This window comes from Coturnix japonica, chromosome 2 (assembly GCF_001577835.2).
Source record: "Coturnix japonica isolate 7356 chromosome 2, Coturnix japonica 2.1, whole genome shotgun sequence".
In the NCBI taxonomy this organism is placed as follows: Eukaryota; Metazoa; Chordata; class Aves; order Galliformes; family Phasianidae; genus Coturnix; species Coturnix japonica.
This window is the reverse complement of record NC_029517.1, coordinates 25,696,261-25,723,409: the sequence shown is the minus strand read 5'-3', so window position 1 is coordinate 25,723,409 and position 27,149 is coordinate 25,696,261. Positions and strand designations below refer to the sequence as shown.

The window sequence follows — 27,149 nt, the reverse complement described above, 5'->3', positions numbered from 1 at the left end:
AAAGAAAAAAAGTACTTGAAACTTTGCCACTGTGTCAGTCTTCTGATGAAATCACACTGCTGACAGAACTGCAGCTGTCAAGTATTTTCAACCTGGCATTTATTTAAAGGTAGCATCCAGCAATGTCAGGAATGTCTGAATAATCAGATGTTTATGCATGCTTATATTCACACAGGGTCTGTGTGGGCTGTTGTCACTAACAGTGCTGAATTCTCTGTGCTAGCAAACAAGAAGGACAAATGCTACTGTTGCAGTTGCATTTCCTTACATCAATATCCCAGGAACCTGGAATTTAGATTCCGAAGCCATTTATAAATTGAGAACACAGAACTATGAGTGTGACCTCTGGGTATTAGCCTAAAGAATGACTTGGTTTATTGGGGTGTTACTGGTGGAATATTAATTCTGGATTCCTCTTAGAACCCTTCACTTGTAGAAAAAGTGTTTGTTTCAGTAACTTACAGATATTAGGATCCTCCTGAGGGATGCTTGATTGAGCACTTGCAGAAGTTAACAGCCATTTAGCCACAAGTCCTGTTGCTTTTCATGAGTTTCGTCTTCATTTGCAATAATGAAATTTCAATGTTGACATTGTCATCTGTAGATGTATTACTTTTATTTAAGGTCACAACTATTAACATGGAAAATGGTGATCCATGGATATTTGTTATAATTACCAACATGGGAATACTGTTTGGCTCATGGCCGTACATAGGCACAGGTTTACCCAGGATGCTAAGAGGATTTTAACAATCATTTGCATGAAATACATTCCTGTGTCATTCTGTAGGAAAGCAACATACACATCCACCTGCTTTCAAACATATGAAACTGCTGGTATAAGGAACAGCAAGTCAAAATGCTAAATAAAATGGTTCAGAGATATTTTTCAGTGGAAAGCTAAAATAAGAGCATAAGTATCCAAGGTCAGGTCATCTATATATTATTTCGACCTACATAGGCCCATGATGAGGTGGCAGAAGAGGAAATTTTGGGGAATTAAAGCTGTGTGCATATTGTGACAAGTGAAAAATGAAGTTACAGTGACAGTATAACTAACTAGTATAAAGGAAAAGTAGTGGTCTTGGTTTGAGGTGGTTTTGATCTGTCAAGTTTTCTGTGCCACATCTGGATAATAAACCTTGACTGCATGCTTACCTGGTGGGTGTGCCTTACAGTGGGGTCTTTCCTAGAGAAGCCCAGCTGTTGCTAGGGCTGAGCAGCTCCCATACCCACTCAGCCACTTTGGTATATGCCCGCAGTACAGACATCAACAGTGCACTGCATTTGAAACAAAGATCCGTGACATATCAGCACAAATTAAGAAATTAAGGGGTGATTCAGTCTTCAATGATTTGAAGCTATCAACTTTAAAATATGAATTAATAACTCTAGCACAGAGTCAAGTATCAACAACTTCCTTGACTGAAAAAAATCCAGTTCTCATCTACATGGCAGACTAACTAATAAAAAGTAAAACCTTTACAGAATATCTTTACACCTTTACAGAATGAAGATAGTTGCCTGTAGTTCTGAAACCAGACTCACTGGCCAGTTGGACTATCTCAGGCATGCTGATGATGCATTTGACACAGAGTTCCAGGGAGTGATTTCTTATGGGCCTTTTCATTTGGATGTTGATGCAGGTTTCTATTTAAATCAGCAGCAGAAGTGTCAGTGTATCTGTGACATTTTTCAAAGATGGCTGAGGAGACCAGGAGCTGACAAATGATTCTTCTACTGTTCTCTTGCTAATTTTGGATTTATACATGTTGTATCATTCCCAAACACATAAATGTCTGGTCCTACTCTGTTTTTTTCTACTCTCTCTTTTTCTTTCTTTCTTTCTTTCTTTCTTTCTTTCTTTCTTTCTTTCTTTCTTTCTTTCTTTCTTTCTTTCTTTCTTTCTTTCTTTCTTTCTTTCTTTCTTCCTCTCTTTTTCCTTCCTTCCTTCTTCCTTTTCCTTCCTTCCTTCCTTCCTTCCTTCCTTCCTTCCTTCCTTCCTTCCTTCCTTCCTTCCTTCCTTCTTCCTCCTTCCCTTCCTTCCTTCCTTCCTTCCTGTCCTTCCTTCCTTCCTTCCTTCCTTCCTTCCTTCCTTCCTTCCTTCCTTCTTCCTTCCTTCCTTCCTTCTTCCTCCTTCCTCCCTTCCTCCCTTCCTCCCTTCCTCTCATCTTCCTTCCTTCCTTCCTCCCTTCCTCTCTTTCATCCCTTCCTCTCCCTTCTCTCCTTCCTTCCTTCCTTCCTTCCTTCTTGTTCCTTCCTTCCTTCCTTCCTTCTTCCTTCTTCCTTCTTCCTTCTTCCTTCTTCCTTCCTTCCTTCCTTCTTTCCTTCCTTCCTTCCTTCCTTCCTTCCTTCCTTCCTTCCTTCCTTTTTTTTTTTTTTTTTTTTTTTTTTCTTTTTTTTTTTTTTTTTTTTTTTTTTTTCCTTCCTTCCTTCTCCTTACCTTCCTCCTTCCTTCCTTCCTTCCTTCCTTCCTTCCTTCCTTCCTTCCTTCCTTCTTTCTTTCTTTCCTTCCTTCTTTCCTTTCTTTCCTTTCTTTCCTTTCTTTCCTTTCTTTCCTTTCTTCCTTTCTTTCCTTTCTTTCCTTTCCTTCCTTTCTTTCCTTTCTTTCCTTTCTTCCTTTCCTTTCTTTCCTTTCTTTCCTTTCCTTCCTCTCTTCTCTCTTTCCTTCTTTCCTCCTGTCTGTCTGTCTTCTCCCACTGTTTGATCTCTTTTATTTAAATAGCCTTACTGATAGACATTGCTATCACTGAGTTTGGCTCAGGACTGAATGTAACTCCTTCTGAGAAACCTGGAGGGTGATTATCAAACTTTGAAGAAAGCTCCTCTGTCACCAAATGTATTTTAGGTGATCAGCTGCAGCAGTAAGAAATTTCTTGTACTGATACCAGCTATTTCCTAGCCTCCTTACCTACGCCTTGGTTTGAGTAGGAGAGGCTCCCCATTATCACATGGGACATGCTTGCTGTTTTCTTCCTAAGGTTTTATTGAATTTCTTATGAATTGTCTGTTTCTTTTCACCAAAAACATAAACCTTAAAGTGTATTCTTTAAAATGCTCAAGCTTAAGTGAAATAATAAGAGAAAACAATTCTTGAGGTATTACTCATTAAAACAATAATCAAAAGATGTTTGGATGCACTGAGTGTTGCCAAAAATGTAAAGAGATGAAGCTTTGCAGAAATTCTACAGAGAACCATTACGGAAATGAAACACTGCAAGGTTTTAGAGCTAATGTTTGACATGCGTGAATGGAAGTAGCAGCTCATATCTGCCACAGTTTCTGCTGTTTTCCTGATTTACAGGGAAGGATCCATAGGTATGAAGACAAGTGTGTGTTTCTGAAAGAAGAAGAAAGTTTGAAGAATTTAACTTATGCAGAAGGCAGATGTGTTGTTAAATTTGAGATTGTTTCCTATTTAGCTGTACAATTCCAACACTTCAATGTGTCTTTTTTTTTTTTTTTTTTTTTTTCTTCCAGATTCCCAAGAAGGAAACTACAAGTCAGAGGTCAACAGTAAACCCAGGAAGGAAAGGACAGCTTTCACCAAGGAGCAAATCAGAGAACTAGAAGCAGAATTTGCTCATCATAACTATTTGACCAGGCTGAGGAGATATGAGATAGCAGTAAACCTTGACCTCACTGAAAGACAGGTACTGATGCAAAACAATGAACTTCAAATGCTTGCTCATTATTTGTTATGTGTAGTGGTTAGTAACTCTTCAAAATAGAGCTCTTGCTTATGTTGTTTACAAATATATAAATATACCAGATTGAATGTACGTATCAAAGAGATACACATCTATTATCTGTTATGCAAGTAACCTTTTTTTTTTTAACACGTGCCACCTACAGTTTAGATTCATCTTGGAGGCAGAGATGGTAAACAAAGATAAAAGTAATGTGTATATTAAACTGGTGCATATCTTTTCTAATCTTTCCATGCTGATGTGGATGAGAGTGGTAGGACCCAAGTATTGTATGCACAAGCAGTCAGTTTGCCTGCATGCAACAAATATGAGCATCTTGTTTTAGTCTATTAAATGTACGCAGTTGCCATTTGTCCTGAGTTTCTGAACATCCTGTTTCCAGATGACAGCAGAAATGGGAACACCAGCAAAACTGGAATACAGGCATTTTTAACCACTTTATCTTACCCAGTGCTGTGAAAGCAGAGGAGATGATGGAATTTCTTATCGCTGTTATTGGTTTCCTGCTCACCAAGCTCTGGTCCGGGAAACACTTCTGCACATGCTCAAGTTTCATTGTGCATGTTGTCACATTGATTTCTAATGGAAATATTCATGTTAAATACGTTCAGAAGTGTTTCAGGATCTCATCCCAACATGCTGAATGGGTGGTCAAGTTACCTTTCAAATAGTAATTACACTAACATATGCATTTTAAAGATGTGTTTTATTAAAAGCATTTAAGATAATGGACCTAAGAACATGAAATCTGATTAAATGTTACTTACTGTTATATCACTGAAGTTGAAAACATTTTGCACACTCATAAGCAGTCATTTTTTTCTTCAGAAATTGATGATAGAGTGAGAGAATGCTTTAGATACAGTCAGTAAGAGACAGCATTAAAATAGCACTGAATAGAGATAACTATCCATATGTGTGTGTAGAGTCATCAGATCACCCTATTGTTACAATAAAAGCATTTGAAAATATTTGGAGAAATACTATATATGCAAATATTTTCACTGACCATGTTTGATGATAAGAATAATACCATGAACACTGTATATGAAAAATTATTAAATCAGTTGCTTTGAAATTTATTAACATCTTCTATAAGTAGACATCTTAGAATCTGTCTATGTGAACACAGTCACTCAAATGTGAGTGAAGTATCATTTTCCTTGAAGGTTTCTAGAGGAATTTTTTTTACTTCCAGCTTGGCAAGCAGGAGCCAACACTTTTTTGTTTGACATGAATATGATAATATGTTCACTGGATCATTTTCCTTTATTGAAATATGTCTGTTTATAAACCATACAATTTTGTATCAAACAACTGATAACTTTCTGCCCTTTTCTTTTTGAATCCACCAGACTCAGGTGAGCCTCGACAATTAGATTATTTTCCACACCTAATTTTGAAACCTAAGAGGAGGAGGAATGAATTCTTGCCTCATTAGCAAGTTAAAGTCTGTGTAAAACTGAGCAGCAGCAGCAAAAATTTATAACTATTTGCTGTGCAAGTTTACGGGAAGTGATCTGCTGAATTCTGAAAATATATTCCCATTTTCAACAGTAGCTAATTTGACCTGGAATTTAGCTGTTGTCCCTGATAAAAGTTTTTAGTCTTTAATTTGAACATCAAGTTGATGAGGAATGAGATAGATTAAAAGGATCTAAGATACTGTAAATGACAAACATCTAATAGCTTCTCTGGAGGAGAAAAGGCGTCCTATGCAAGACCAGTACAGAGAAATAAGTTATGTGTATATTTGTTTTCTGGTTGTCACATAATGTCAGTCCTTTGTATTATCCTGGTAACTGTGATAATTTCTATGGAATTATAATTAGTCTACTTAATTATCTGATCTAATTCTTTTGTGCTTCCCCAGATTGTCACAGAGTGATAACTGAGCTGCTAGAGACACCTCCTTTCCTTCCTTCCTTCCTGTTTCCTTGCTTTCCTTCCTGTCTTCCTTTTTAAAGCCACTCTTACTTAGAAAATAAAAAAAAATCCATTCTCATAGAATCCAGTTTAATATCTTGATGAAATAAAGTAGTATTAAAAAAAAAAAAAAAAAAAGCATAGCATAAAATCTATATTGTTAATCCAAATCAAAAGGAAAAAAGGAAAATTGAAAGGAAAATCTAGGCATTGTTTTTGGATTCTGGATCACACTGACCCAGGTAATGGGGTCATTTCTAATGTAAGCAGTTAGAAATGTCTTTTTTTGAAATCAGGTATTTTGCTTTGATGCAAAAATAGTCTAGGATCTGGGCATAGGTTTCCATAGTGTATGGCAGTCTTCAGAAGCTAAAAGCAGTAAATCAAAAGGCTTAATCTTCTTACATACTTATTTTACAGTATTGCTTCAGTGATTTAAAGGATGTCCAGAGAAAAACTCCAGCACAGATCTGCTCTAATTTTTCTTTCTTTTTCAGTGAAGAAACTGAACTCATATTCAGGACCTGTCATTTTGTCATTAGCAGAGTGAATGATTATTCTTGAGTGGGATAATGATAATTGCACCTATTTGCTTACATGCTGTTGTTATTCCTTTCTTTTACTAGCTGTTCCATCTGAGGATGTCAGATCTTATACCTATTTTAAACATATACAAGAAAGCATTCCTTTCTCTAAAAAGCATTATTACCAAATAAGAATACAGTGGTGGGGTTCCCCAGATCACTCTCTCCAGTAATGAAGCCTTTTAAAAAAAAAATGCTATTTCTGAAGTAGTTTCCATATCCTGTATTTCCAGAAAAGCTGCAGTCTAAATAAAATGGTACCTGGTTGGCTGTAGTTCCTTTGTTTGAAATCTTCAAACATGCAATTAGTTATAACCTCTGTTTCATCACAGACTGTATAACTGTATAACTGTTTATGATGCAAGCTCCTGAAACACTGAATTTGCACAAAGAAAATTGAAATTTGATTCAGCAGATGACAAAAAACATCAGTGTATATCATATGAACTAATGTATCCTTTCAGAAACTAGAATTCAGAACTAAACATTTAGCATTTTTGTTTTCTGAATTCTTTCTTCTTCTATATTGTTTCCCTTCCCTTCCCTTCCCTTCCCTTCCCTTCCCTTCCCTTCCCTTCCCTTCCCTTCCCTTCCCTTCCCTTCCCTTCCCTTCCCTTCCCTTCCCTTCCCTTCCCTTCCCTTCCCTTCCCTTCCCTTCCCTTCCTTTCTCTTTCTTTTCTCTCTCTTTCCTTCTTTCCTCTCTCTCTTTCTTTCTTGATTTCTTCCATTATTTTTTCTTCCCTTCCTTCTTTCATGACATTATATTCTTCAGAGGGAAGATGAGCATAAAATAATTAGGGAAAAGTACTGTTGGGTTACAACTTTCAGTTATTTCCCAATATGTGAGATAAATCATGGAGTCTATTATCCCAAGAAAGCTTTATCTTCCTCTTGACTATAGTGGTAATTTCAACCATACGTTGCAGCTTAAAAGAGGCACTGACCAACTAACACTTCATAATTACCTTTCTGGCATTTAATCAAGCTGTAGAAAAAACATATGTCTGACCATATTAAATGCTATATAAGGGTATTAAAATTTTCTGCAGCCATCAAAGTAAGTCTCCATTTGACTTCTGAAACAATTTACAAAATCAGTTCAAACATAAATGACTCATGGAAGGCCATCTCACAAAAATAATAATGAAAAAAAACACACAACATATGGATCAGGGAAAGGAATTAATCCTATCTCTCCCTCAAATGGAAACCTGAGTTACAGGACAGGAGAAAGAAATGAAATAAGTACCTCAAATGCCTAGATATTAAGAATGCACTTTTAGAACATTATAAGCACATCTGGTGGTAGGATGGCTCTATTATGGTATTGTAAGGATTCCAGAAGTTTAGGTACATATAATTCCTGCTCCATGTCCTATGGAGTGCACTCACAATCCCTGCTCAGTCAGCAGTTAATAATTTTCAGCTGGCAGGCCTCTATAATATTTTGAAGAGCCAGTTAGACTAAAAAATATCTTAGCTCCCTAGATATTTCTAACCTTGACAAGCGCATTCTTGGCTTTTTTGTACATCCAGATAAACTTGGAGAAGGTTCCATTCAGGCTTTTTAATATCTCGCTGTGGGATGAGGAGAGGAAGCAGCTGCAGTGGGGTATCAGAGGCGTGGTAAAATGAACATTTTTATGGAGTTGATCTTGCCAAATATAGAAAGAGTAGGAGATCTTTCCACCTCACAAGATCTTTTTGCATGGAGCTAATCAAAAGAGCAATATTATAGTTCTGCAGGCAAATAAGGTTACCGGAATAAACAATCAAAATACGTAATGCTTCTGTTTGCCAACATAAACGGAAAATCCCACCTAGACAGATCAAGTTCTGCTGATCGCAACAAGAAAGTTTATTTCTCCTTAACTTTAATTTCCAATATCCACCCAGAAGCTACCAGTCATTTATAAAATGCCTGAAACCTTTGACTGTGCGTTGACAAGGGATGCATTTTGATCAAAATGAAGAGCACTTTTCTGTTTGTTGTAGGCCTTCCTATATGTAGTACCAATATAGACAGAGTGAGAACTTTTAAAATGCTCCTTTCTATCAGAAAAAGAAGGAGACAGCATCATAAATTAAATGCTTTTAGGCAATGTTGATATAGTACCTTGGGCAATGAGGCCATAACCCACACTGGAACACTGAAAGTTTTTCGGTTATAAAGATATTAAAGAAGTTTTCTACGAGAAAAGTTTCTCCCATACAAATGGAAATGACTTGATTAAAATCCTTTTCAGCATCAGTGAGCTGAGGGGAATTTAATCACAGCATTTTTTAGGAACTGAACTTGACTAATAAGGTAACAGCCAATGCAAAGAAAGGGGTTCCGTCAGAGAGTTCATAAATTGATAAGACATGGTTGACCGTGTCTGTCTGATTGATTGTGCTGTCACATTTTCTCTGAAAGGCAGCTGCTCATTCCAAGCTTCCATGTGCTAAACACTCTCTACACACACTATAATAATGAGCCTTCATGGCTTGAAATCCTTTGGATTGTTTGTTTTATTTGAAGTAACACCATTAATAAAATAAAACCCTATAATACTTTTACATTTGTCTTGAGCAATATAAATACTAGCAGTAACAGTCACTGTGGTAACTCAATTCATTCTCAGGAAAGAATGCAGCTAGCAAACTTAATTTTAACTAGTACATAATTTTGATTTGCAAGAAAAAGAATGTACATGGCAAAACTTCAAATAGTATATTTACTTTTGCAATATTGACTGAATTCTGTGCACAAATATCCAAGTGCTTCAAGCTGTTACTTGTGAATGGACTTTTTACACCTGCAGAGAAACCCCATAGAGTTCTGGGTGGGGAGAAACGTCTGACTGTGATAAGCAAGATAAAACAGTGTATGTAATAATAGATAGAAATATTAGTACCTCATATGGCTACTTTTACAGAGACAGTAAGGCTCTGCTATAATAATTTTTACTATTTTCAAATGTAGAATCTCTTTCTGATTTCACTAGCTCCTTCTCAGGGAGTCCCTGCAGAACAGAGCTGCAGCTTCTTGAGGCTTACTAATTTTAAAACCAGATGTTAATTTTGAGTTTGCCATTAAAGGCTTAAGATTGGCTTGTTTTGGAAGGCAACTGTAGAACTGCTTTAAATAAATACAAGTGATGGTGCTTCTTTCCTGAACAGGAGTAAAGGCTTCTATAGCCACAGAGTCCTTCAAGGACAGTAGGTTACTTTCTGCTGTGTCAACTTCTTGATGTTTAACTTTCCTCATCATTATGTAGTAACTTAAGAGAACAACTTAACAGAAGAGAACAACTTAAGAGAATAGCTTAAGAGAACAACATTACCATACTCAACTAAGGGTCAGTCTTGATGACCCACTACTTTTTAACTTTCACACTCATTTGTCTCATGCAAACTGAGTGTAGAATTGTGAAAATTATTTCTTTTTTAAAAAAGAAGTAGAATGTTCTACATGTATTCAATGCAAGTAGGTGTTTATGCAAAGAAAATGTAGTTTGTCTCAAGGAGACGTTCCTCCCAAGATAGTTTTTCACCATGTGTTTCTTTTGTAGGTTTCTTTTATATATGCAAAGGAATGTAATAAAGGCAGATCCCCCAAAAGATATGTTATAGAAGTGTAACCTCACAAGCTGCCTGTCTTTGCCTCTGGACAAAGAGAGACTAATTTTGTCAAAAACACCCCCTTAGCATGTCAGGAGAAGGAAACAACCTGAAATCCATTGTGTCCTATTCTGTTTAAAGTGTGTAGCCCTGAAACCTATTGCAGAAAGGCTTAGAGAGGGTAAAATGATTCACTCTGATTGGGAAAATAATTTCAGAGAGCACTGGTGGGGAAGCTGGAATTTCTTTGGAGGGAGTAGAGGGAGGTAACTGACTGCTGTCAAAGTTTTCTGAAAGGAGAACAAAATACTTTTATCACTGCTCTCTTCTGAAATATAATGTCTATTCCATCCTTTTCGAAATGTGGGAGGTAGAAAAGGAGAATGTATCACCTAAACAGTAACCAAAGCTCAACTGACTTTTATGTAATGAAAATCCAGAACTCCCTCCTACACCTTCCTGGGTGCCAAAAGTTCCAGCTGTCCTTTGTGCACCTGCCAAACTCCCCTTTTTCTCAACAGCTGCTGCAAAGTACTTGTGAGTATTTGGTGCAAAGCTCTGTAATGTAACACTGAGTAGATTATGTGATATCACTGAGAAGGTGACTAAAGCAATTTTAATCAGAAGGCTTTGGTACCACTCGTTTATTTGGAAAAGTTAGTTTTCTCCAAATGATATGTTTTGCTACAATTTTATGATAAGTAAGAAGGGATTTAATACCTAGGTATATTTATTTAAATTGGTTTTAAGCTTAAAATATATTTTAAAATAACAAGTTGGGTTTTTTTGTTTTTTGTTTTTTTTTTTTTTTAATTAAAAATATGAATTATATTTGGTCATATAAGGAAAAAATTAAGTTCAGTTGAATAAAACTACTCATGTATCAAGCTGATTAAAATCTCATGTTGTCTTTATTTCTGAAAATATTTTAAATTGATAATTTCAATTGTAAAAATAAATTTAAGTTAATGGTTTTGATTCTTGCATCATGATCTAGTGGAAGGTCTCCTTGCCAATGGCAGAAGGTTGAACTAATGAACTTTGAGGGTCTGCTCCAGCTCAAGCCATTCTATAATTCTCTGATGCTGACCTTATTTTTTTTTCAATAGACAAGNTTTTTTCCATTCCTATTTGCTTTTATAAGTCTTGTGAGTAAATTATTATGAAAATGCTATCTCTGTGTATGTGAAGAAGGTAAGTTTCAGCTATAGAACACCAGTGATTTCTATAAAGTCTGGGAATTTGATTTTCTTTAAAATTTGGCAAGATAAATGTACTGTCTATCTAAAAGTAACAGGAAGATTTTCAAAGCCAAAGAAAAACAAGAAGTAAACATTTCTTCCTTTTTAATTTTGAAAAATCAAGATTATTTTTTCTTGTCCATATTTTTAGCTGCATTAGAAGACATTCAATTGATAAACTTAAAAATAATAATAATACAAGAAAGAGGACAGTGGCTGATCTGGGACAGAATGCTTAAAAGGCTTGGTGATCTGTTCTTCTAGAAACATTGGTTAGGCATAGAATTTGGGATACTGACTTCTAAGGCTCATACTTAAAAATATGCATCTCTTATAGCAAAATAACAGCTTGAAGTGGGACAGCCCTCTTGTTTATACTACTTAAGTTTTGTGCGCTATCGGTGCCTTATGTTTTAATCTTGTATGGAGCTCGTGCCAATAAAATCTGGAATAGAAATAGTAATTAAGTCATTTTAGATAAGATTTAAGAAAAGAGCTTTTTGAAAGAGAAATATCTATTTTCATGATTGAAGTATCACTATTGTAGTTGCGCATTTTGAATTCAGTCTCACAGTTTTTCAGACAAAAATGTCTTTATTAATGCATAATCATTACTTGTAGAAAATACCTATTAATCTTTTCTCTGTATCTCTGTATTTGTCAAAAGGAAATATCTGTGTTCTGTGGAGTATGATATAAGTTAACTATTCTTAACATTTATGTGACTGAAGGGCTCCACTGAAGGATTGTTAAATAAGAAGTTTAGGTGGCGTGCTTTTTTGAAACCAAAACTATCTGTTGATTTCCAGAAAATGAAGTTGTACTGAGGCTATATGTAAAAGACAGAACAGTGTGGTACCTAAGCTTTCTAAGGACTTTTACATCTAAGTATATACTAAAACTATAGTAGTGTAGACTAACAATATCAGCTCCTTTGTTTTGAATCTTGTTCTGTGATCCCAGAGTACTCCTTAAAATAAATTGGTCACAGCAAAAACATTTCTCTGGTACATCAGGAGAACCACTATGTGATATCATTTACTCGAATCTTAAGTAACAGCCTAATCATCAGATGTGGAGATGCAGATGCTAAACAACTTGTTGACTAAGGGAAAAGAGGCTGTGCTTTCGTGCCAGTAAGCAGATGTGCTCAATAGTGCTGATGTAGAAACAGCTGTTAATGCTACCATCATCTTTAATATCATTCATTTCCGTCTACTTCCTTTGTTTTCCATATATACATATGTTTGCTCTATATAGTTACTCTGTGCTAGTCAGAGGGAGGAGAAGAGGGAGTGCATTTTAATAAATAATAGGCAATCAGACCCTGATTCTGGGAGGTGGTGAGCACATTCGGCTCCTGCTGAAGCTAACTAAAGCAGTGCAAAAGGACTCCTACACTGTCAAGGTTGTCATAGCTTTAGCTTAAGCTGTAAATGGGACAAACTAGTTCTTTCACTGAGAACAGAATTGTGAGGTTTTCAAATTCATATCTTTGAACCCCCTTTCTTTCTCTTTCTAAAATTTATTTATTTATTTTTTCATTCATATTCTCCCCTCTTCCCTCCCCGCCCATATTATTTCTCCTGTTGTGCTGTTCTGATGTGTGCTTCATAAGTTTCAAATAATCTGTGCAACTGAAAGGCAGTTTTCCATGAATTGAAGCAAATGATATACTTCACATAATTTGCTTCAACTCCTTCCTGTTACGAAAATATGGATGGATCACATATCAGAAACTACTACACCTGCCATAACTACTTTTGAGCTCCAAAGGAAGTTCAGAATTCCTATATCTGAATTTGATCTTCAGAGGAAATAACAAGTGAAGGACTTGTCTCATATTATTAGCACTCGAGCATAAGAGGCCTCATATAGAGTTCACTGGACTTGATGGAAACACTCCCACTGATATTAGTGTGCTTTGAATTGGGATAAAAGCAGATTTCAGTGTTTTAAAATGGAGGAAATAAGGATGTATATATATATGTATATGTATGTATGTATGTGTGTATATATACATATATATATATATATATAGACAGAGAATGCCCAAAATAATACCTATTCTCTTATATAATGTACCCCAGTACATTAATACAGCAAATGATGTAAAAATAATCTCATGCTATTATTAATAACAAATTTCACTGAAATTATTTTTATTACATATGTATATAAAAATTATATAATATTACATTATATTATAATAAATAACCATTGGCATATCAAATAATGAAATTTCTTATTTGATATTCTTTAACTAAATCAGATGTGAATTATTTGAAATCGCTAAAAAAAAAACCCTAAGCCTTTTTCTTAAATTTCTTTTTTTACATTATCACCAGTTAGGTAGATTATCTGAATGAAGAGGAACTCCCCAGAATGACATCTTCTGGCCATTACCTGGAAGTTGGTGCCACTTACTTCTGATATTTCTGTTGAAAGAATCATAGAATATCCCAAGATGGAAGGGACACACAAGGATCTTTGAGTCACACCCCTGGCTCCACATAGGACTACTACACAAAATTTAAGCAATATTTACAAGAGTGTTGTCCAAACACTTCTTAAACTCAGGCAGATTTGGGCTGTGACCACTGCCCTGAGGATCATGTCCCAGTATGCATCTTACTCTGGTGCAGAACTTGTCCCTTACCCCCACCTGTCCCTCCCCTAACACAGCTCCATGCCATTCCCTCAGGCCCTTTTGCTGTCAGCAAGCAGAGCTCAGCACTACCCCACCACTCCCTGTGAAAGCTGCAGCTGTCATGAGGCCTCCCCTCAGCTCCTCTGCTCTGGGCTGAACAAACCAAGGGATGTCAGCTACTCCTCACACATCTTGCCCTCTAGACCCTTCACCATCTTCATAGCCCTCCTTTGGATTCTCTTAGCTTCATGTGTTTCCTTCTATTTTTCTTGAAGCCACTCATTGCACACACCATTATTTTGTTTCTGTTCAAGGACATAAAAACATTTTGAAAATTGCTTAGATTTTTAAAACTTCTCTCTAATGCTGTTATTTCTCCTTATGAAAGAAAATGTTATGGGCCACTATTTCAGAAGAAAGATGAGAGTATTCTGTTGTACCAGGCTGAACTCAAAGCCCATTTATTTTTGGTGTTTGGATTGTGCCTGTGGTTGCATTTACTATACTTCACCACTGTAGTCATGGCTTTTGCAAGAGAAACTTCACTGACTTAAAAAACAAAAACAAAACAAAACAAAACAAAAAAAACAAACAACCCACAAAATAAACAAACTGACATCTTCCCCCACATTGCTGTAAGTGCTGCACTAATGCTGTAACCTTTTGAAGACTGCCTGGACACAACTGATATGTGGTCTGATTATGATAATTCCTTATATCACAGCAGCCTGCAACAAATGCCTTCCCCTTTACACTTATTTCACTGTACATACCAGATGCTTTGTTTCTAATGAGTTAACTAAACTACAACTAAGGATGTTCTGGGCTTTAATTCTTTTAACTAACCTGGAATCATTTTGCTCTTTTCCAAGCAACTAGCTTTATCAGCTCACGTTGGCTTTAACCAGAGCATAGAGTATAAAAAAATAGCTATACTTTTCTTCCTTCCCACACACACAGGTACAAATCACAATGCCATCTATCAATTCAGTTGCAGTAAAGTTTTAATATAAAATTCAAAGTGATACTAAAGGTTAAACACCACAGTATTTCCTGGATGTATAAGACAGATTCAGCAAAACAGCATTCTTGTGGCTCTATTACTCATGTTGTACAATATGTCCTGCTGTGACTGTTCCTTGCTGTTTCTTTTAAAACTCTGAAACACATTCTGCTAAGCACAGCAGAGAATACACCGGCATTGCAAGCCTTCTTGCATTTTCTCCAAGGGAAATGTTGCAGATATTGTTTATTTTTCTGTGGAACTCTCTGTATTATGTGTTACATAGACACACATGTATCAGATTTTTTAGTAACATTAACTCTAAATGGATCAAACCCAACAATCTTCCCTTCATTCACAAATAATGTTTTCAGTGACAGTATTATAAGCTGATTTGAAATCAGCCTTTAATCTGGTCAAATATATTTGACAGATGCTATGCACATCCTTTTTATTTTTTTATTCTGGCTATTGAAAAAGAGTGCTTGTGGTTTGCAGAGCTGGTACTTTAGAACTGTGCAAATAATTTAGCTTTACTTTTTTCTTTTTTGTTTTCCATATATTTCTATACAGAGAATGGGAAAAGGGGAAATGGGTTTCAGCTGGAGTAAAATCTTGGAGTTTAATGTGACTTCAGATGTACATATATATTTTTAAACTTTCATGCCATTAATTTATTTTCTATTCTTATCTGAAATTATTTGATTGTGTGCTGATTTTGATTCAGATTTATAACTGCTTTGCTGTCTGCCTTTGTGGGTGTTTATTTGTGTGAAAAATGTGAATAAATGGAGTAGAATTAAGGACTTATCAACTAAGTTTATTTAAACATTTTTGTAATATAGGGAAGTCATAAGTTTTACTGTAAGAAATACTCTTTCAGTCACTTTGCTTCAGCAAATTGAAAGGAAAAAACTTTTACAGTGCTCCACTCAAAACCACTAGTTGACAAAAAACACTGAAATTTTTTCAGTGGAAGTTCCTCTCTGAAGTAGTTAGCTTCCTTTAAAATGTAATTAGAAAAGCATTATAAGTAGCACACCACACTGGGCTACCCAGGAGCTGGGTTCTTCTGTTCAGTCCCTTGTGGGTTCAGTTGTGTCTCTGTTTCTTTATATGTGGAATGGCATTAATGCATTTTTCAAGAGCATGTTGAATTTGCAGTTTTTTCTAAAGGGCTCTGAGGTCTTCCCATTGAGGGTATGACAGCAGTGATGCATATTGCAGCTGGGCCTGCAGCCTTCTTGCTGTAACTCTTTTCCATCCCATGCAGTCATTATCCTTACATCCCCAGGGCACTCATTCCATCCCAAATTTGATCTCTTGACAGTCAGGGAGCCCTTGCTGTACTTTTAACAAAAAAGACGGGGCTATAGTACAGCTAGGAAGATGGTTATCAACCTTCAGTGACACCATGTCTATTTTCTTTTTTTTCCTTTCTTCTTTTACAAAGGTAAAAGTTTGGTTCCAGAACAGACGGATGAAGTGGAAGCGGGTAAAAGGAGGCCAGCAAGGGGCAGCAGCCCGGGAAAAGGAACTGGTGAATGTGAAAAAAGGCACGCTACTCCCCTCTGAGCTCTCTGGCATTGGGGCAGCTGGTCTCCAGCACACGGGGGACTCACTAGCGAATGATGACAGCCACGACAGCGATCACAGCTCTGAGCACGCGCACTTATGATACACAGAGATTGTCCCAGATCCGTTCTCAGGAAAGATGCTTTGCTGGCAAGCCTTACACAGGCATCGTTTACGTATGCAAGTGACTCTGGCAGTGATTTTTAAAGTTGTTATGGAAGATTCAGGCTTATTGTGTCTGTTTTTCTCAATTTTTAGATGGTTTACAGTAAGTGCCATGTCTTAAAGGTGCCTCAAGATTGGAGAAGTGGAAGATGAACTTTGAACATTCCAGATTTGTTTGTCATGTTTATGACAGCGGGCAGGTATTTTTGCTTTAGCTTGCACTGAAAATTACATTGCTCTCAACAGACATTATATTCTGAAAACCACAGTGCCACAAAATCACTATCTAGTGGATAAGAAATGTATTTTAACTCTGTATATATTTACCTTACAGCATTTTCCTGTCTTCACTAATTTTAGCAATGCATTCATATTAGCTGATGGCAATAGTCACTCATGACAATAAATGGCTTTTTGTCTCTTTATTTTTGTTTTGTTTCGCCAAAGACATACAATACATGCAGATACTTTTGTTCAAGTAGAGAAAGTATCTGCTAGGACACGTCCTTGTATGACAGACAAAACAAATGTTATGTTGCATTTACTATCAACTGCTGCTAATAGGGTATTATTAAACTTACCTAGCTCCTCAATTCTTCTTATCTTATAACTGCAAAAAAAAAAAAAAAGATTTTTAGGATCATAAGGATAGTCCAGTAACCTGCCAGAAAATGTTCATATTCAGTGGAAACCCCAGAAAGGATTATTCATTTCTACTTTGTCATCACTGAGTACATTGATTAATACTGACTCTGTGGAAATGTTGCTTCATCTTCAGTTTAAAAAGCAGTAAGCTGGAAGTTATTATCAACTGCTTATGTTGGTAGGAATCAAAATATGAAGGTAACTCACTATTGTGTCCCATGTATAAAACCAAGACACATTTTCTGTTACAAGCTTTTGTGTACATACAGGCAAACACCAAAACTCAAAATTTAATGCAAACCATTGATTGTACTTTGTAAAGAAAAATGTTTAATAAATAATCCTTTTTAAATACTTCTGGTCTTTCTACAGTGATTTCATAGGAAACTTAAGAATATTGTTTTGTAAAAGTCCTAAGGAACTCTGACTTTTTTGGGTCTTTTGGAACTTCATCTGTGAACAACACAAAGCTACATTTTCAAATTTAGGCTTTTAATCTTGGATAAACTTTCCACCTTGATCCATTTGGGAAACTCTTTCCTTCAGCAGGAAAAAGGCATCTAGCAGCTAATGATGTCTTCAGCCAAAAACAACAAGAGTCTGTTCAACCATTTTTCCAGATCTAGAGTGATTATAAAGGGTTATTTTGTTGGATCTTGTTGAAATGAATAAAAATGAATAAAAATCAGGAAAGGGACGCATGCTTACATCACAGTGCCTTTATCTGATAGTGTTGTTCAAGAGAAAGATACTAAAATGCCTCCAAAAAACATAAGGGGTGAATTCAACTGGGTTCTGCAATAGAAGATGCAGAGTGAAAGAAAGTGCAAGTGGTAAATGTGCATGTCCTTGAGAGTATTCACTGTAGCTCTGCTATGTGGAGTAATAGGGAATCATAAAAGATAGACACAATCAAGAGATCTGAGGCTGTTTTCCAAATCCTTTCCACTGTAAGTTTGATCTTTCTTGCACATTAATTGTTGTCATGATCATTTTAGTTTAAAATATCCAAACAATGGGTAATTCATGTCTTTAAAGACTTCAGAGCACTTTATTGATTCCAGGAGTTAAGGGGCTTTGCTATTTGTTTTTCAGTTCTTTTTCAAATGGTTTTTCCATACAAAGTTGCTCAGTATGTGAGTAGGATAGATTTGCAACTTGCAAATACTTGATATTTTTTCCTTTGATGGCTAGAAGGGAAATTTTTTTTTGAGTGATGGAAGTGATTATCAAAATAGGAAATAAAAAGTGACCCAGACTAAAACTTCGTATTTTAGGATACTTTTGCTCTCTGCTACAGGCAATATACCTGAATTTTTAAATGAAAAATACTTAGACTAAAAAGTTAAAATAAACCAGCTTGAATTTTCAAATACTACCTTCTTATAAAAACAAAGACTTTTAGTTAAATTTTATGTGACCCATTTTGCTACATAAGAGGTAAGAGAATATTATTATCTTTCAAATACTGTCATTGTCAAAATTCCTTTTCAGGCATACAGAATTGATTGCTGCCTTTTATATACTTTAAAACTGAACTTGAAAAGGGTTCCACTAAGTTTGAGATGACACTTTAAAGTACAAATTGAAATAGCTTATTCACATTACTTGAAATATACCAGCGATGTCTTCTTAGCCCAAGGCATTTGGAGGGATGTATTACTGTGTGATTTGACTGCAATACTTGCAGTGGGGAGGCAGCCAATATGTGTGATGATGGCAAATGTGAGCTGTAATAATCTCATTACAAGGTAGAATATTTTCCATTTGAGGATTGTCTTTTTCCATATTCCTTGTTTAGCTGAGTCTGTAGAGATATGAGGAACAAGGAGAGGGGAGAGATACATGGAAATGGATGTAAAGTGCTAGGAGAATTTTTATTTATATAATTTTATTTAAATAAATCTTTAAACAGGAGAGCACCAAATTATGTAACTTTACACTGGGATGTGAGTGTGGGAAGATTAGCAAAATTGATTGTCTTCCATATTTTAAAAGCAGTTAAGACTTTGTATGTGGCCAAAAGATACTGTCTGGGTGTAGCTGTCTTTGATGGCTTTAAAAATAAATATTTTGTGGGTATACCATTGCAAAGTGAAATATGGTGCAGAGATCCCACAATGGCAGAAGTTGAAGCTACAGATTCTAAGCACTGTGAGCTTCCTACCGTGATCTTGAAGGAATTTACTTACAAGCGCAGTCCCACAGAAATCCAGGTGCATCTTCCAGATTTCAGCTAGCTCATGTTCAAGTCACGTACAGCATCAGTGAATGCGCTTCTCCTTAACACTGCTTTCTAGACTCATCAGTGCAGATGGTGTTATGGCTTCTTCTGAACACACTAGTTACTCAAAAACTAGCTTGCAGAATCAACAAACTGATGCAGCATATTATGAAAAGTATTAAACTTTTAGCATAAATTGTTCCTGAAAACAACTTTGATGGCTTTTGAACTATAACTTGAAGTTTTGTTCTATACTCAATGTTTTTTGTCTGCTTGCAGACTCATAGTGGTTTCTTTCACCAATCCAGCTGTACGGTATGGCTAAGAGCATACAGCTTGACAGATGGGAGTCTGATACTATAATTTGCAATGGCTGAGCAGGCACTTGGTAAAATGAAGTCTGATGAAACTTAATTTGGTTTATTTATTTTCATTAGTTCATGTTACTAAATATTGGCTGGTAACTTTTATATCTTATCACTGATGAATCCTACTTCTGAGGACTCATAACATATTTTATTTGCCCAGAGATCATCTTTCTTTGATGCTCAGCATATCACTGAACCAAGAGATAGAATGTGAATACACAGATAATCTTGCTGACTGTAGAAAGAGAGTAACCTCCAACAGTTTTTCAACATGGGAGATGATTGGAATTCATTTCTTTCTACTGCCACTGAGTACAAGATGATAGCAAAAACGGAACATAAGGATATTATCTATACCTCTGTTTTTCCACCAGATGCCAGATTTGAAGGCAGTTCCCTGGTTTCCTAAATGAAGACTCTGACTGGTGCAATAGCATTATTTGCATAAATTAATGAAAATAAAATAGCATTAAGACATGAACTTTTAGTTGCTATGAGGAAACAAAATTATGTAACTTAGGGACAAAAAGTCAGCTTGAGCCTCTCTTTAAAATTTCCTGTCTTCAGTTAGTTTATGTGTCTTGGGTGAGCCTGTATTTGGTAGGGTACATGCAGTATTTAAGATCATCTACAAGATTCAAGAAATTTTAGAGCAATGTTTAACCAAAGATGTACTATAATTTAGTATCACATGGTACATGTGGGTTGAAAGGGAGAATTCTGTATACAACCTGACATCTATATTCGTTGATAAAAAGCAGTGTGCCTGATACAGCTTGAAATAACTGCCATAGGGCTTCACTGATAATGCACACTATTACTTCGTATTAATAAGAATTTACTAGAGCTCATTTGCTTTTATGCATTTCTATCAATTTTCATTTAATTCCCATAGTTTTTTGACATATACAGCTGAAAGGTGCAGTGGGTGAATCAATTTCCATGTAATTCAACACCTTTGGCTGTTATTCAGGGCCTCCAAGTAGTATAATAAGAGGTTATCACAGTCGGTTGCGTAAAATGCAAATTTATTGGAGGTTTCTTATTTCGCATTTTTTTCTTACTTCTTCCCAAGTTATGCTTGAAGATTTATTAACTGTCATTTGGCAATACATTGATTACATTCAGTTGAAAAAAAAGTATCTGAGCAGTAAACTTGATCTTTATGAACAACTAGAGAAGAACCCAAGAAGAGCTGTGAATGAAGAGCTCATTAAATAATAATCATATTTGGGAAAAATTGTAGTTCCTTTACTTTTCTGTTCTTTTATGTATACAGATGCCAAAGAGTTTTCAAAGAAGGGTCAGTTTTAAAGTACTTTTATTGAGTAAATGGTGGAGAACTCAGGAAATTTGTACTGGTCACCTCTGTCTTGGATCCAGCAAACTTTTTGGGCTGTGTTGTACTGATTACACTGTGGACACTTTATTCTGCTCTTTTTTTGGTCTTATTTAGTTCTTGAGTGATTTCCATGATCTCTTCCAACCCTCAAGACCCTGAGTCCTTTTGGCAACAAATGGTTCATAAGAAGGAATAAATACATGGTTCTTCAAACCACAAATAAAAAATATGGTTGTGATAGGATATAAGAATATGAATATATAGGGATATATATATCTATATATCTCTCTCTCTATATATATATATATGTAGAAATAAGAAAATTAAATAATAGTAAAAAAAATATTCTGTTAGGAACATTAATTGATTTCTGTTCTTTCCATAAATAGTTTTGGGTTTTTGTTTGGAAATATCATTATTTTATACATTTTTAACTATTATATTTATTTCTATTAAGGTTATATATTTGAATTTAATTACTTAGTTGTTATGTCCAACAAAATAGCATTATTTGTTTTCTCTCAAGAGAAAGACAAAATACTTTATTGCTGATTGGATTTTATCTGTAAATTTTGAAAATTTATCTTCCAATATAAGAAAATTTGGAAAATATTATTTTATATTCATGAACAACAAGTTTCGGATTCACTCTTCCTTCAAGTAAACATCACAATAATTGATTTCCTTAAGAATTCTCTTGTCTTATATGAAAATGTTATAGCCTTCATATTGTTAATGTCTCCTTGTTTGACTTACCTGTAAAGCCATGTGAATAAATGAAAATGGTAAATATGTATACAAGAGATACAGTATTTAGGGACATATTCTCATCTTTAGCATCACAATGACTATATAGCCATTGTGTCTGTTTCTTATGTCTGCAGGCTTTTTAGAAATATGCCTATTCTGAATGCTTGCTAAATGATTTGCCAAGAAAGTCACATGCACAGCTGAGAAAATACTGAAATGGGCTTTTTCCCAAATTAAAAATTTAGCTTGAAAAGTACCCTTCGAATATTTTATGCAACCACCACAGAAATGCATTTAGGAAAGAAAAAACTACTAGGGGCAAAAAAGTTTGGAAGTAAGACACATTATAAATAATTTTATATATGCATTTCTGTTATTCTCATGTACATAATTATTCATTAGTACTGTATAAAAATGCACAATAAGTGCACAATTAGTTCATAAATTTTACTAAATGTAACATATATCTGGTCCTTTTCTAAAACTAGCATTTATGCATAAGCTTTTTGATTCTGACAAATTATTATTATGAAAAGTTCTCAGGATTCCTTTTATATAGAATATTTTTGCTAAAAAGAAGTAAAACTATTGCAAGGAAGCAGAGGACTTCATCTAAGCCTATAGATGGCAATGGAAAGATTACGATGGATTTCACAGCGATTTGGATTTAGCCCAAGGTATACAAAAAAGTTCATACAAATCAGTGAGCAGTCCAGGATTAAGACATTAGCCAATAATTTCCAAAGTGACTGTTGACTTTGTGCCTCCGTTATGACACACAGTATCCTGATTTCAACAAAGTTTTGAGTACCCATTGAAAATTAAGTCCACTTTATAGAAATGTGAGTTGAGAACTCCATATTACTAGCCAGTTAAGAAAATTTTGTTCCTGGTTCTGACAGGAGTTGTATAATATTGGATTTCTATAGCTGGCAAGTCATCACATTACATTATTAAATCATAGGTTTCATAACCAATATAAAAGAAACTTGCCATGCTGCTTTCCTTCGACTATAATTTGTAGCATTAGTAGATAAGAAAAATAAAGCACATTATACGGAGGTAGGTTTGAACAGATGTTTCTGAATGGTTGAGGGGGGGTAGGAGTGTTGAGGAAGGTAAAACTTTCCTTCCACTCAGATGTCTGTCTTGAATTTCTCACAGTTTTTGCAGACAGTTTGGCTCACTTCCAACATACATCGTTGCCTGTCTGGTATGAAAAATGCCATCTGTGGTGTATGGAAGTTCTTTCTTTAAAAGTGGCCTGCTAATTATTGTTCAGGCAGGTGTTACTAAAGTGAAGTCAGGTGTCAAGCGTGATATAACCTTCAAATTGCCTAAAATTGCCTTGTTCTTATATGCTGTTCCTTCCCAAAAGAGTACAGCAGAATATTACAGAGAATTGAAAAGTTGGTTGATACAGGACCGAGATACAGTACACATTGTGGTGACACTCAAAAACTGAAGGTTAATGGATATGGGTTGAATTAAATGTGTAAATTTTTCAAAATGAATATCCTTCAGATTCTTCTGTTCTGACTTGCTGTTTCTTCACATTTATAGTGCAGTCTTGCAAAAATGTTAAAAATCCTGATGCTCTCAGAAATTTCAGACAGGGTAAAAGGTGGTGGAAAGAATTTCCTTCTGTGCTTTATAATAGACTGGGAGGACTGTTTGTTGAAAAGAGAGGGAAACTGTGGCTGTATTTTGTGAATGACACCTGCAAATTCTCACCTATATTCACTCTCCCATACACTTGCACTTCTAAGCTTTTTGAAGATTAACAGGATGATTAATGGGCCAGAATCAACACATGGGGGCTGCAGGCATTCAATTGATCCAGGAGTCCCAGGATAAGCACTGCTGCTGCCTCTCATTTACAATAGTTAGTATGCTCCCCTGACTTCCTTACATGACATCAGCCCTCCCAACAGAAGATGAAATCTCTCCACTCTGAGCCAGATGTCTCTGGCAGATGAGTGTTTTTAGGAGGTAAGGAATTGCCACTACAGATGCAAGGCTTCCTCTTTCCTATGCAGTTTTCAGAAGGTCTTTTGAATAAACAGTCTTTTTACTCTTTGTAATCTGGGTGTTCAGAATGAATAACAGTGTTAGCAGTTTAAAAAATGAGGATGAGGAAAATACAGGCACATTTACTCCTTTTGACAGTGAGGCTTTGCACTGTTTGCTCTATCAGTGACGAAAATAATCCAACTTTTTCTGCAGTCTTATGCAAAACCCTTGACAAAATGTTTACAATAAACTGATATGACATTGAGATAAAGTGCAGTCTTTTAAGTAACTGTATATCTAGTGCTGTTGTATTTTTTATCAACCCTGAGACATCTGGATGATTTTGCACTACTAGTTTTCTATCACAAAGAACAGTTCTACTTTGATAAAAACTTCCTCTTGTGTTTTCAATATCATGCTTAGCCTCTGACTGACTTAGCATACTGTAGATATAAGATGTACACAAAGAACTGGCATACAGCACTATTGAGATGATTTCCTTTCTGGCTCAGCCAGATTCCTATTAAAATTTATACTGACTCTTAAGAGACGAACAAAAGAAGAATGAAATATTCTGCCGTAGCATAAAGATAAGCCTGATGAAGCTGGAGTTAGGATCTACTGAAATTAAAAGCAGACCTTGTACAAATACATTTATTGAAACATACCAAAGACATTTCATTAAGCAAACAAAGCAATACAACAACAACAATAAAAAAACTACTTAGCCCAAATTGAATACCTGTCAATATCTCACTCATTAGATTAAATTCTTCATGGAATTTGTGGAACAGAAGCTTGCTGGTTTTGATTAGAAAGAAAGCCAAAACTGCACAGAAATTGTTTCTGTGCTGTAACATGTCAAAAGCTAAAATCCATTAAATAACCTCATCATATAATGTATTAAATGTGGATGAAGCCGCAAGTTTGTGACTGAGTCCATTGTACAATGGCCTTTCAGAAAAAAACTTTGTGAATACAGTGTTTGATTCTCCTATACAGAGAATTTTTTTCCATTCTAGCAGGAGACTACATTCCCCTCACAAACATATACAAGAATATTCCACTGCCACAGACTATCAGAAAATTAGTCCAGTGTAGCAAAAGGCTTTCTCACTTAACAGTCCTTTTGTATTTTTTTTTAAGATCTGATAGATCTCTAACTTGGATGTAGGCTGCTCACATATTTTGATGGATAAAGATTATATTATCATTCAGATATTTAAACCAGCTTCTAAAGAATCATGCTGAAAGTTATAGGCAGCTTCATGCCTTTGAAGCTTCATGTGTCCCGTAATCTCTACTTTTGCCTGTCGCTGCTATGCAGCTCTTTCTGAGGTGAAGATTTGCAGTTGCTTAACAATTCAGAGAATAGCAGAATGAGGAAATGTGAATAATGGTGTTTCTAAACGCAGCTGCAATTTGTTCAATATAACTATGAACGTTATATGAGATAAATGAGATATAATGTTCTACATATCAGTAAAGCAATATTACATTTCTCAGAGTAGCAATAATAAAATAATTCATAGGCATTACCTCTATCATGCCTTAAAAGAAAGGATGACAATGCAGAGCAAAATGACCTTGGTTCTCACTCTTATATTCTCCAAGATGAACAAGCATATCTGAAGTTGGCATAAAGGTTGAGATACAAGTGATAGCATGATGCTCAGGGCAGTACAAGTTTTTTATTTTTAAGGATATTTAAGATCCTTGTGTGTGTGTGTCTGTGTGTGTGTGTCTGTGTGTGTCTGTGAGCTATAAAATCAGGTGAAGGCTTAATGGTGTGTCTAAGATGAAATCAAATAATTTCTCTGACTCACTCACCAGACTCTTCATAGCTCATATCTACTACATCCCTGTCAAACACTCACAAATCACAAAACACTCAGTCTGTGAGCTTTTAAAAATACATAGTTCTTGTACTGTGGAGAATTCTGATATTTGAAACAATTTCTCATTGTAAATCAGGTCATCACCCAAAAAAAGAAGAGCATTTACAAAGCAAAATTGAGACTTGTGGACATATATTAAGAATGTAGGATTGTCTCCATCCTAATGCAGCAGCTTTGGTATCTCTCATAGGTGTGAAACAGAAAAACAACACTAGACTAAGTATTAACAGTTTGGGGAATTGTTGCCCAGAATAGTCAAGGAAAGTAATGTAGCAGATATTCTTCTCTTAATCTGTCCAAACAAGAGGAAATCTGTCAGCTTCTGAAATGCCAGTTTCTGAAACTGACATAAGGCCAAAATGTTTTTATTATGATAATGTCAGTTAACTCAAGATGTCTGTGGAGGAAATTCAGGTTTGCATTACTCGAGATGAACTATTGGATGTGGCAGGTATCATCATTTTACACCCTAATTGCATACTTGCTAGTTCAGAACTACCTACCAAATGTTTCATTCCAGATTCTAATTTTAGTTACAGTAATAAAACACTGAAACAAACATAGATCTGCATGAGATCACTATGTCTAGTTTCTAGCAGAGGGAAACAAAACAAAAACAATAATAATGATAACAAAATAGGGGGGAAAAAAGTAAGGATCTTCTAAGAAGCATTTGATTGAAAATTTTTCTTGCTCACTACATAATAGTAAGTGTTTTTTTCAAGTTTAACTGTAAAAAAACCTAAAATATAGGAAGGTGAAACCCCATTGAGAGCTCAGCTGGAGACACAGATAAACAAATTCAAATTCCTTTAGCTTGGTGACAGTGCCTGCATGCCAAAGGTACTCCTGTACTCAGAAACACATTAGGGAGCCTAGCTTTTATATTAATATTTTTCTCTGAATTCTGCAGAGCTGGTAGAGGAAAGCCTGTGTTTATTCTTGGTTTCCTTACTTCCCATCCTTCCTCTCACTGTGTTACATATCCAAAGGTTTTCCTTTCTGTGGTCTGAAACAAAGGATTAATGTTGTCACAGAAATGGCTCAAACATTTCAACAGCAGCTTTGCTGACTGAGAACGTTGGTTTAAAACATAACCAACTGGCACCAAACTAGAGAGAGTTGTGAGGTGAACATATTTGTTTAAAATAGGTAAACACAAAATAATGTACTTTATGAGTGCAATTGCTTTATTTAGATGGACGGTGCAGACTGCACTGGATTTCATAATCTTTTAAGAATGAGCATGCATTCCCCAGGTAGCTCATCAGTCCCTTAAAAATTAGAGGATGATTCATGTCAAAATTATGGAGTAGATTTTTTACAAACCTATTTTAGTAGACAAAACTGACCCAGACAGTTGCGCGTGGATTCAAACAAATCTTTTTTCTTTTTCTTTTTTTTTTTAATCAATTTTCCACTATTTTGTCTCCCAAAATCTTGAAGAATTGC

The 27,149-nt window shown here is 35.5% G+C and overlaps 1 protein-coding gene across 1 annotated transcript in view; it reads left to right on the top strand.

The window, feature by feature from the left end:
- MEOX2 (mesenchyme homeobox 2) overlaps window positions 1–17,456 on the top strand; it is a 61,021-nt gene extending 43,565 nt beyond the window's left edge. Inside the window, exons 2-3 of the mRNA XM_015853864.2 lie at window positions 3,481–3,653; window positions 16,171–17,456. Coding sequence (XP_015709350.1) covers window positions 3,481–3,653; window positions 16,171–16,395 — 398 coding nt within the window. The 3' untranslated portion in view covers window positions 16,396–17,456. The remainder of the gene's footprint in view (window positions 1–3,480; window positions 3,654–16,170) is intronic.
- The last annotated feature ends 9,693 nt before the right edge of the window (window positions 17,457–27,149 follow it).